We start from the raw sequence: 11,765 nt of genomic DNA, 5'->3' as shown, positions 1-11,765 counted from the left end.
TCTTAAAAACCCTACACTAAAGGTAAAGGGCAACATATTCTCCCTTTACATAGCCTTATAAAAAGAAGCCCAGAGAGCTCACCGAACCCGGGTGACACCATGGAGGGGGTGACACCAGAGCCGCCTGGCCCCGCCCCTAGGCTGCGGACGGCACCAGGTCCAGAAAGAAGCGGGACAGGCAGATGCCGCTGAGGGCCGGCGGAGAGCTGAGCTGCCTGCCCGGCCTGTGCGGCACGGCATGTGCGCTTAGATGTCATCGGAGGCGCCGCGTGAGGGAAGGGCACCAGCAGCCTGGATGATCTCCCGCAGGGCGGGGCCTCAGGGTCCAGACTCCAGGATTTAATCACTGGGAGAGATTGTCAGCACGGAGCGCACGCGCACTCAGCGTGTGCACGAGAGACCAGCCACCTCTGTCCATGCCCCTGGGAGGGCATGCACCAGAGGTCCGCACCCCCCGCACCCCCGCTAGTGATGCCACTGCCAGAGAGTGGCAATGCAAGAGAGAGCCTTTTTGGTTATACCCCCATCCCTCCACTATGGCATTCTCTCCCCAGTGAGGCCTGCTTTAACATCTTTTTGGTACCAGATTATGACCTTCCTCTTTCCCCAGGCATTTGGTGGATGGGCATGGCTTGTAATGGCCCATATACTGTTGATGCTTTTACTGTTGCAGTTGTTGGTTGTGGTTCTTGAGGTTTTTGTTTGTTAGTGTATTGATGTTTGCTGTGTGTTTTGTGTTTTTATTCTGTTTCTAAGTTGACAAAAGACTATTTTGGGAAAGGGCCATAGCTCAGTGGGAGAGCATCTGCCTGACATGCAGAAAATCCCAGGTTCAATCCTTAGCACATCCAGGTAGAGCTGGGAGAGACCATCGAAACTGAGGAGAGCCACTGCCAGTCAGTGTAGGCAATACTAGGGGAGATGGACCAGGGGGGTTGGTTATTATAAGGCAGCTTTGCATGTTCCTACATTCCTATTTTTGTATTAGGTGACTAATAAAGCAAATAGTAATAGTAATAGTAGTTATTATTGTCTATTTGGTTGTAACTGGTTGGTTATTAATGGTTATTATTGGCTGATTGGCTATTATCGGTGGTTGGTGGCTCCATGTGACTGGGGCAATGGAATCCACTCTGGGTTTTAGTCCAAACTTTCAAGGAGTTGTCCAAAGTGCAGTCCACTGCCCCACTGACATGGAGCCACCAGCCGTCACTCCTTGCAGGGCATCTTTTTCCTATATAAACCTTCCTAAAATTTAAGATTTATATTAAAGGTCCTCCTTCCACCAGCTGTCTCCTCTTTCAGAGGTCAAATGTGTGGTAACCAAGGAAAGGGCCTTTCATTGGTGGCCCCTGTTATGGAAATGGCAGCAAACCATTGATTGTTTTGCTAGTGATGGGATTAATGCCCAGCAGCAGAGCAGGTGGGACTTCACTACCAAAGCCACCTGCAACCTTACACTGTTACTTACAAACTTTACCTTACACTGTTACTTGCCAACTTACATTGTTGAGGTTTATACAGACATATATTGAGCAGAATTTTCTCCTGTGTTAAGTGTGCATCAGATTGCAACCTGAGAGTCAGGACAGGAGGGGAGCCAATGACAAACAACAACAATTTCCAGGAAGGGTATCTGTGTTATTGTGCAACCTTGTACATGTCTACTCAGAGGTAAGTCCCACTGAGTTTAATAGAGTTTAGTCTCAGGTAAATGGGTATCAGACTATAGTTTTAATCTGCTGCAGCCAAAACTATGCAGTTTTGTAGCACCTTAAAGGCTAACAGCTTTATTATGGTATACTTCATCAGAGGCATGAAGTGTTTTCCTGAGTGATTAGCATATGTAGCTTGGCCACCGCGACTCACATGCTAGTAACCTCACGACTGGACTACTGTGATGTGCTCTGTGTGGGGCTTCCTTTGAGACTGAGCCGGAAGTTGCAGATAGGGCAGAACACTGCAACCATGTTGTTGAGTAGAGCTCATGGAAGTGCACGTATTACACCTCTAATTACACAGGTCTGTGTTTGTGTTGGAATTGCTTTTTAAGATGTTTTTAAAGCCTTTTAAAATATGTTTTTAAAGTTTTTTGGTTAATATTCTTTAAAGTCTGTTTTTAAGATGTTTTTGAGTTTTTGTTTGTCTCCCTGGGCTCCTCCTGTGAGGGAGATATATAAATTTAATAAATAAATAATATACTATTTAAAGAGGTGTGTATTGGACTAGCAATGCCTTATTTGTGCGAAAGCTCCCAGAGGAAGGCTCCTCTTCCTTCCCACTGGACCCCTATACACCACAGATGGAGAACTTCAGGACTGGGGGTCAAATGTGGCCCTCCAGAGCTCTCTAGAGGCTGCCAATTCAGTACCAATTTATCTTCCATATTTTGTTGATAATGTAGAGTTGTATCTAAGTTCTATTCAAAGTAGACCCACTGAAATTAATGGACCTAAGTTAGTGATGTCCATTAATTTCAGTGGGTCAGCTCTGAGTAGGACTAGCGTTGGATACAACCCACATAAAGGACTGAACAACTCACAACTAAGTTACCTGAAAAACCACCTGCCTCTGTATAAACCTCCCATATAAACCTCCTGGTTTTAGTCTTTAGTCAAGGAAAGGTGGGACTAAAACCCAGAGAGGATTCCACTGCCCCTCTGACACAGAGCCACTAGCTGCCATTCCTTAGATCAGGGTTCCCAAACTATGGTCTGTGAGCTTAATTCATGTGGTCCGTGTTTTATCTATGGATCTGTGATTGAAGATGGGAGATGGTGCATCCTTCACATTAGATGATGACTTTTAATTGTTTTATTGCTTCTTTTATTTCTTACACTGTATTTTACTGTACAGTTTGGGCAGTATTTGGAATTACAATTGCTACAACAGGCAGAAAAATCATTAGGTGGTCTGCCAAGACCCTCAATTTTCAAGCAGTCCCGGGGGGGGGGGGAGTTTGCGAAACACTGACTTAGATCATCTGGGTAAATTTTACTTGTGGCACCACACTCTAGAATATCACAGGGCAGTGACCCCAAAATGGGCATTTCCCATTGCACTCTGGGATTGCCCCTGCACTCTGGGATTCTCTTCTCCCTCTGCCACACATGACGATCCATCAGTTGCTTCTGACGTCTTGTTGGTATCTGACGTCAGTTGTAGAACACTGCCATCCTGGCTAGTAGCCACGTTGATAGCCTTCTCTGTGAATTTCTCTACCACTGTCAGATGTTTAAATAGTGAAAGGATTAGAAGTAAACCAGTAAATATACATGCTGGAGGCGGGCGGCATTCCAAACTGCAAGGGCAAGGAAAAGCAGAACAGTACAATCAGCGAGGGATAGCAGCCATCGGAGCAATATACAAGCGGCTCCACCTCCTCCATTTAAAAATGCAGTGCTTCCCCCAAAGAATCCTGTAGTTTGCTCCGGCAGAGCTGCAATTTCCAGTACCCTTAACAAACTACAGTTCCCATGATTCTTTGGGGGAAGCCGTGGGCTTTGAAGGGTAACCTCCAGATTCCTACTCCTCCCTGTCTTGAGCCACCAGTAGCCCCACCCCATCGGCCTACGTCACGCTCTCCGTTCCGACCCCGCCCTCCGCGTGATTGATACCTGGAAAAGTGGGAGCTGGCTAGTTGGTTGCACGTGGGGGACGGCGGGGTGCCTCTTTGTCGAGCTGCGCCGCGATGCCCGGGAAAGTACGGCTGCCCCCTTGGGAGGAGGCTCTGCCCGGCAGAGCAGAGGCAATCATAGTGACAGGTACTGGATGAGCGAGTCCCACGAGAGGCCCTGCATTTGCGTGCGGGGTGTGCGCGGCTGCATGAGTGAAAACTTGAGGGGCCGTATCGAGGTGGGAGGGGGCTTCAGAAATCTCTCCTTCCTCCCCCAAAACCCTATCTCGCCATGCGCAAGCGCCTCCCTACTGGAAAGTGGCAGTCCGGCGGTCAGTTAGGGCAGCGAAACTCCCCATCGAACTCCGGGGGACTTACGCCCGAAGAGACCTGTAGAGGATCACGCCGTTCGTGATCGTCTGCAAAGAGCGAGGAATCCATCCAGCGCCCCGGAGCTCAAGCTGACTTCGTTCCCAGCTCCTTTTTCAATACAGAGCAGGAGCCATCTGAAGTCATGTGATAAAAGTGCTGATTAAGGCGACCGAAGGTGAAGGTCCAAGAGGGCAGTGGAGACAACGTGTTTCATCCCCTTTGCTTTCCAAGGCACGCCCGGTCTAAAGTTCTGGTTCCCCCAAACAGCGGATAAGATAGGAACACTCTTCTCTGCCTCTTCTGTTTCGGTCTAGCGCTGTGGAATTACAGGGTTAAATGATTGCCCGGTGGGAAACCTAGAACATCACCACTAGCATGTTTGGAAGAAGGCGAACCTAAAAGCCCTTCCCATCGATTTCTGGTTTTGTCTGGATCCCCCCTCCCCCAAACTGAGAACCATTACTCTCCCCTGCCCCCACTTCCCCTGAAGTGGCATAGGAACATAGGAAAGCTGCCTTATAGTTGCACCCTTGGTCCATCTCTCCCAGTACTGCCTGCACTGACTTGGCAGAGGTTCTCCAGGGTTTCAAGCAAGGGGAGCACTCCCAGCCCTACCTGCCTGAAGATGCCAGGGGTTGTACCAGGGACCTTCTGTGCGTCCAAAGCAAATGCTCTGCCACTGGCCTTACGGCCCTGCGCCAGGTATATTCCAAGCAAGGCTGAGAGATGGGAGTAGGATTCAGTTCTAGACTTACTCAGAATAGACGCATTGAAGTTAAGAGACGTGGCTAATGTAGGTTCATTAATCTCAGTGGGTCTACTCTGAATAGGAGTTAGTTGATTGCAACCTGGGACGTTGGTGTCTATCAGGTCCATCTAGCTCAGTATTGTCTGTGCTGGTGGTGATGACCTTCTGGCCTGCAGGCCTAATGAGGCTCACGCAGCCTTCCCATCTGGCCGATGAGGCTTGTTTTGGACAAGCCATGCCCACCTGCTCTACACCTGATGTCAGGTGTGGGGCAGGTAAAGGTGCAGCTGGGCTATTTAGCTGATCAGAGGCACTTACAAAGTGTCATGCACATCAAGCCCTGATGATCTGCTGATTGTCAAGGCTTCAGGGCACCACACAAGCTCCCACGCAAGCCCCAGCGATCAGCTGATTGTCAGGGTTTGCATAGAGCACTGCTTGCACCCACATGGTTTAATTTTGGATAACATGGGCCAAAAGGCCAATCTAATGTTTGGTGATTGACAAGTGGGTTGCCCTACTGGGCATGCAGAATGGTAATGATCTGGTTCACCAGCTGGATCCAGTTCCCCACCCCTCCCTGGGGAACCCCTCATGTAGGTGCTGATCTAGATGCTGATGGATTGCAGATCCATCTGCAACTACCCATTCTGGATGCTGATGGATTGCAACTCCCATCAGCCCCAGCTAGCATGACCATTGGTCAGGGATGCTGTGATATGGAATCCAACAAGATCTGGAGGGCCACAGGTTCCCTGCAGGTACTCTACAGCAGGGCTGGGGAATTCACAGCCCTCCAGATGTTGTTGGACAACTCCCATCACCCCTGACCATTGGCCATGCTGGCTGGGGCTGATGGAAGATGTCCAACAGATCTGGAGGGCCACAAGTTCCCCATCTACACTGACTGGCAGGAGGTGTCCATGGTTCTAGAGAGAGGTCTTTCCTACTTCTACACAGAGATACTGAAAACTGGACCTAGGACCTTCTGCATACCAAGCATTTACACTGCCGCATTGATTGTGACTCTGAGATGGTCTAGCAGCTGCACAACACGGCTTGTATGAATTAGAACCAAAAAACCCTGGCCTTAAATGGCATAGTCACTATCAGCTGGTGTTTGTGCCATTAGTCGCTGAAGTTTTGTGTTATTTGGATCTAACACTGCAACAACTTCAACTATATTCTTCTTAACAAATTCACCATCAGAATACGGGCGTTTAGCACGAGCAATATTCCATGATATCACAAAACTAGCTTCAGTCGTCGTATCGGCTTCCTTACTGAACATTGTCAACATAAGAACATAAGAAGAGCCTGCTGGATCAGGCCAGTGGCCCATCTAGTCCAGCATCCTGTTCTCACAGTGGCCAACCAGGTGCCTGGGGGAAGCCCGCAAGCGTCTGCTGGGTATTTAGTGATGATTTTAACACAGTTGTTTTTGCGTAATTCTGATTTAGGTGGATAATCTGACGGAAAGTTTATGTGATTTGTTTCATAGTGGCGTTTCAAGTTACTGGCTTTGTAATGACTGAGTGACACATTGCAGATAAGACACAAAGGTTTACCTCCTTTAACGGTGAATGCAAAATCTTCCTCTCACTCTGGCTTAACATTTCTGTTTTCATCTTCATACTTTCGCTTCTTACAATTTGATGACGCTATCCTCCTTCACAAAGTTTTCACAGACACTTCTAAAAAAAATTAAAGTGAAAAGAAACAATAAGCTCCAACACGTGCAATGCAACCAAACTCTACAGCACCCAGTATCACGCTAACACTCCGCTAATTTCACTGCCCGCAACACAGCCACACACGCCACAATCATGCGGTCGCAAGCCACGCCCACTAAAACTAACATTGTCAGCACCGGCTTGTATGATTACTGATTCTCCAGCACAATGATAAAGCTTGAAAAAAAATTATTTACCTTTTATATTAATTGTGATGCAAAAAGGAACTCAGCCAACATATTTCTGCAAGCCACACATATATGTCAAAGAGCCGCATGTGGCTCGCGAGCTGCGGTTTGGCCACCTCTGGCATAGTGCATGCCTCTTGCCCCGGTCCTCTTTCATTTGTCCCTTTGTTTGCAAGTTAGTCCTTGGCTTTCAGTTGAGGAAGAAGATGAAAATACTGAAGTTTTTTTTAAATAAGAACCTTTGTTTGCATTTTTAACGAACCCTTCAGACCATAATAAGAGCCCTGCTGGATCCAGCCAAAGGCTCATCTAATCCGCTATTCAGTTCCTAGAGTGCCCAAACACTTGATGCCTATGGGAAACCCACAAGCAGAACATGAGTGCAATAGCACACTCTCCAGCAACTGGCGCTCAAGAGGCATTTACTGTAGTTAGTACACAACCATCATGACTAGTACCCACTGATAGCTTTGCTCTCCAAGAATTTGTCTAATCCTCGTCCAAGTTGATGGCCATCACTATGGGAGCAAATTCCTAACTATGTCCTAAGTACTTCTTTTTGTCTGTCCTGAATTTTCCACTGTACAGCTTCACTGGATGACCTGGCATTCTAGTATTATGAAGAAGGAAGAAAAACTCTGTATCCATTCTCCACACCATGCATAGTAATTTTATGTCTCAATCACGACCTCCCTTACTCGCTTTTTTCCTCCCGTGATAAAAAGTTCCAAACCTTTCAGCTGTTTCTTACATGTGTAGTTGCAAAGAGCTCTGGACACAACAGCAATACCATATTCATAGTCATCTTTATTCCTACATTAATTATATTAACTCATTGATTTTGGGAAGGCCATAGCGCAATGAGGGAGCATCTGCTTTGCATGGAGAAGATCCCAGGTTCAATCCTTGGCATCTCCAAGTAAAGCTGGGAATGTCCCCTGTCTGAAACCCTGGAGAGTTGCCGCAAGTCAGTATAGTCAATATGGAGAATGATGGATCAATGGTCTACAGCAGTTTCCTGTGCTCTAATATTTTCATAGTATTTATTTGCCCCATGACTGAGCAACATATTCAAGAACTCCAGAGGGCTGTATATGAAAGGAATGCATCGTGAGTTGGATGGGAAGAGCTGGGCATGTGCATAAGAACATAAGAAGAACCTACTGGATCAGGCCAGTGGCCAATCTAGTCCAATATCCTGTTGTCACAGTGGCCAATCTGATGCCTGTGGGAAGTTTGCAAGCAGGACCTGAGTGCAAGAGCACTCTCCTCTCCTGTGGTTTCCAGCAGCTGGAATTCGGAAGCATACTGCCTCTGACTGTGGCGCATAGCCATCACGGCATGTTATAGGGGAGTAACTCTGGGCTACATTGATTCAGCTCTTGAAGACCAAATTGAGTTTTACCATAAAAAAGCCCATAAAAAATAGCGACTTGACCTTCACTTGATGCACCCTGTATTTCCGATAAGGTCTGTTGACGGTTGGGTGCCGGTGTGAGCACATGCCACGCTCACTTTATAACTTGTATTCTCTTCTTTTTTTGCACTGGAGTGAGTGGGTGGATGGTTACATGTAGTGGAGAGGGGGGAGTTGCTTGCTGATTTCCCAGCTGTTCTTCCCAAGAGGGTATCATCCCTGTTTACATTCTGAACATGTGCCAAGGTCTTGTGCTATGGAATGATGCTGATTGGGGATGGGGTATACTGCACTCTCCATGGCAACAGATAGTGTTGCTAGGAGACAGCAGAGGAATAAAAGACTGGGAGGGATGCCCAGCAACCTTCCTACCCCTCCTCCTCATCTTCTACTCTCTCCCCAAGTGTCTTTGTAACAAGATTGTTCCAAATTACAACCATCACACAGTTGCACCAGGCAGTGGAGGAGTCAGGAACATCTGAAGACCAGGTGCCTTTTTGCATATCTTTTGCATACTTGGGGAACCCATTATTGTATGCCCTTCTGCCACATTCGTCTGAAGTGAAAGAAGGCCCACCACTGGTGGGACATCTTGCTTAGGAATGTAGGAAGCTGCCTTATACTGAAGCCGACTGTTGGTTCATCTTGGTCAGCATGGTCTACACAGGATTTCAGGCAGGGAATCTCTCTTGGCTGTACCTGGAGATGCCAGGGATTGAACCTGGGACCTTCTGCATGCAAGGCAGATGCTCTGCCACTGAGCTGTGGCCTTTCCCCAAATTACTTGCACCAAATTATATCCATATATTAGAAGGGCTTCATCCAGACTGACATGGTACGTTCGTATGGTGTGTTCACAGCAGGCAATCTCCTATTTGCTCCCACACATGTAAGGGCTGAATTAAGCTGAATGCACAGCATACATAGGAAGGTGCCTTATACTGCGTCAGACCAGTGGTCTGCCTAGCTGAGTATGGTCAGCACTGACTGGCAGTGGCTCTCCAAGGTTTCGGATGGGGGACGTTCCTAGCCCTACCGTGGAATGCTGGGGACTGAACCTGCGACATTCTGCATGCAAAGCAGATGCACTACCGCTGAGCTATGGCCCCTTGATTTTAGGTTAGGGATGCAATGCAGAAGATGTTGCTGGGTATGGATGTATTCCTGTTGGGGACTTAACATAAGAAGACCATGCTGAATTAGATCAAAGGTCCATCAGGTCCAGCATCCTGTTTCCCACAGGGGCAAGTTAGGGGAAAGACCCTTCCCCCCAAGCCTGAAACCTGGGATGCCCACACTACCATGTCTGCGGCTCTGCTGTGCCTCAGCTAAGCCTCTGAGTCCAGAACCCAAAAGGGAAAGTGGAAAATGAGGGTCTCCAGGATGGAGATTTGCTGAGCACAAGAGCCATGGGGGTGAATTCAGGAGAATTCAATGTTGTATGCATTGCCAAATTCAAAACTCTGGAGAATGATGGAAGGGAATAACAAAGCAGGCTCATGTAGGGCTGTAGTTCAGCGGTAGAGCATATGCTTTGCATACTGAAGGTCCCAAGTTCAATCCCTGGCATCAGCTGGGAAAAACTCCGTGGCTGAAATCCTGGAGACCCATGCTGCCAGTCAGTGTAGGTGATGCCGCACTAGATGGGCCAGAGGTCTTACTTGCTATAAGACAGCCTCCTCCTTTCCTAGGCCACTAGCAGTGTATAAAAACAATTGCTTACCATTACTTCTGCCGTTCAGCGACTAGTATTCAGTGGCGTACGGACCATATTGGCATGAGCAAATTTTGGCATAATAAGTCAAGATACACAGAAGCTTCATGCAACCACACACAGCCTCTTTGCTCCTGCTTTGCCCCTCCCTTCATACGAGCAAGTGAACAAGCCACAACACTGCTGTTAACCATAGCTACCTGTTACCATAGCTAGCCATTGGCCATAGCTACCTCTTCTGTTGGAAGTAGTATGCCTCCGAATGCCGACGACTGCTGGGAATTGCAAGCGGGGAGAGTGCTGTTGCTTTCAGTTTTCCTGGTTGGCCACAGTGAGAGCAGGATGCCGGACTAGATGGGCCACTGGCCTGATCCAGCAGGTTGTTATGTACTTATTAACATCCAAGCTATGAAGCAAATGTCAGACTTTGAAGCCATTGCCCTAACGTTGGCTTCCAGATCCTGGCTTGTTTGGAAGGCATTAACCATAGTTTCCCAGTTTGGACATAATAAGAAACTATGGTTACAGCTTTCTTTGCTGCTTACGTGATGGAGATGCCTGAAAATCATGCATAACTTAGCTTATTAAGCTGAGATTTGATATGTGAATGCAGTTGTCTCTGATCATGGAGAAGCCGTTCAGCCATTATGGGTAACAGCTATTGATAAATCTGTCTATAAATGTGTCTAATCCCTTTCTAAAGGCGTTGAAGCTTGCGACTCTCATTGCATCCTATGCCAGAGAATTCCATCACTGAATTATTCATTGTGTGAAGGAGGACTTCCTGTTGTCTATCCTGAATCTTTTATTGTCCACCAATTTCACTGGGTGAGCTTGAATTCTAGAATTATGGGACAGGGGGAAAAATACCTACTTTCTCCACCTCATGTATAATTTGTTAAATCTCTTATTGAGCTAGCCATAGGATAAATTTAGTGGAGAGACTGGAAAAAGGCTGTAGCTCAGTCAAGGCGCATTTGATTCATATGCTTGTACTGAACTGTGGCTTCCTCTCCTCCTGAGTACAAAACTTTCCAGCAATGCTAAGCAAAACAGTGTTACCAGTCCAGGAGAGGTTCATATCAGGTACTTAGAGCAGCCAGGTCCAACTCTGTTATTGAAGTAGGTGTGGAAGGTGTGTCTTTGTGGGCCTTGCTTAATATCTAGTAGAAAGTGCTCTGTGTGCGTGTGTCGGAAATCTTTTTCAAAAAAAGAGAATTCCAGGATATACGCCTGTCCTAAGCTTTGCAGGTTATAAAGTTGGTAATCAGCGATACAGGCTGGGATTCTACTCCTACCCACTGCATTTTCCATTTTTATGAGTGTATTGCTTGGTTTGGGAGATTTCCTCCTCCCGTTGTAGAATTTGGCTTTTCTGGAAAATTTTGAATAATTTTCTGGGGAAAAATCTGGAACATTTTCCTGTGCAAATCAGGAAAATTAGGGAGGGGTTTTGCAAATTATGGTAATTTGCATCAGGAAATTCTCCATTTTCATCAGAACATTTCCTAATGCCCTAGAGAGTGATCTAATTTAGTGTGATAATTTTACATGTATCTATTAAACCAAGCTAAAAAGTTGAAACTGCCAAGCTTGCCTAATCTTGGGTTTGCAGTTGGCATCCATTCATTGTTACTAATGAACTTAACGAAATGGAAATGTGTGCATTTGTTTTTGCTGTCGTGTTGCAGGTTTTGTATTGTAATAGCCTAATTGGATAAACAATAAATACTTGGCTGAGGTGGAATCCTATACTCCCCTTTACCTTGGAGTAAACCCCATTGGACTCATAGGATTATATTGTGACTGTTGCATTTTTATATGTGCAATGGGAATATGGCAGAAATTCTGAAAACCTGGTGTGAATTCATGTAACTGAATGCAGAGGAACAACAGTGTGCATGAGCACACTCTCAAAGTTATCAATCATCTCATGTGAATTCACACAGTTTCTCTAATGTAGTCATGCGCCAGGAG

The 11,765-nt window shown here is 46.7% G+C and overlaps 1 protein-coding gene across 9 annotated transcripts in view; it reads left to right on the top strand.

The window, feature by feature from the left end:
• The first annotated feature begins 3,578 nt into the window (after positions 1-3,578).
• The window catches only part of LOC133370229 (mitochondrial peptide methionine sulfoxide reductase-like), a 289,872-nt gene continuing 281,685 nt past the window's right edge, over positions 3,579-11,765 (top strand). For 6 of the 9 annotated variants that reach the window (XM_061596178.1, XM_061596181.1, XM_061596175.1 and 3 more), the window contains exon 1: positions 3,579-3,764. In XM_061596178.1, coding sequence (XP_061452162.1) covers positions 3,692-3,764 — 73 coding nt within the window. In that variant the 5' untranslated portion in view covers positions 3,579-3,691. The remainder of the gene's footprint in view (positions 3,765-11,765) is intronic. The other 3 variants (XM_061596182.1, XM_061596174.1, XM_061596179.1) reach the window with 2 other exon arrangements.

Source organism: Rhineura floridana, chromosome 15 (assembly GCF_030035675.1).
Source record: "Rhineura floridana isolate rRhiFlo1 chromosome 15, rRhiFlo1.hap2, whole genome shotgun sequence".
Lineage (NCBI taxonomy): Eukaryota > Metazoa > Chordata > Lepidosauria > Squamata > Rhineuridae > Rhineura > Rhineura floridana.
Note: the sequence above shows the minus strand (reverse complement) of the source record. Positions and strands in the feature narration are given on the sequence as shown.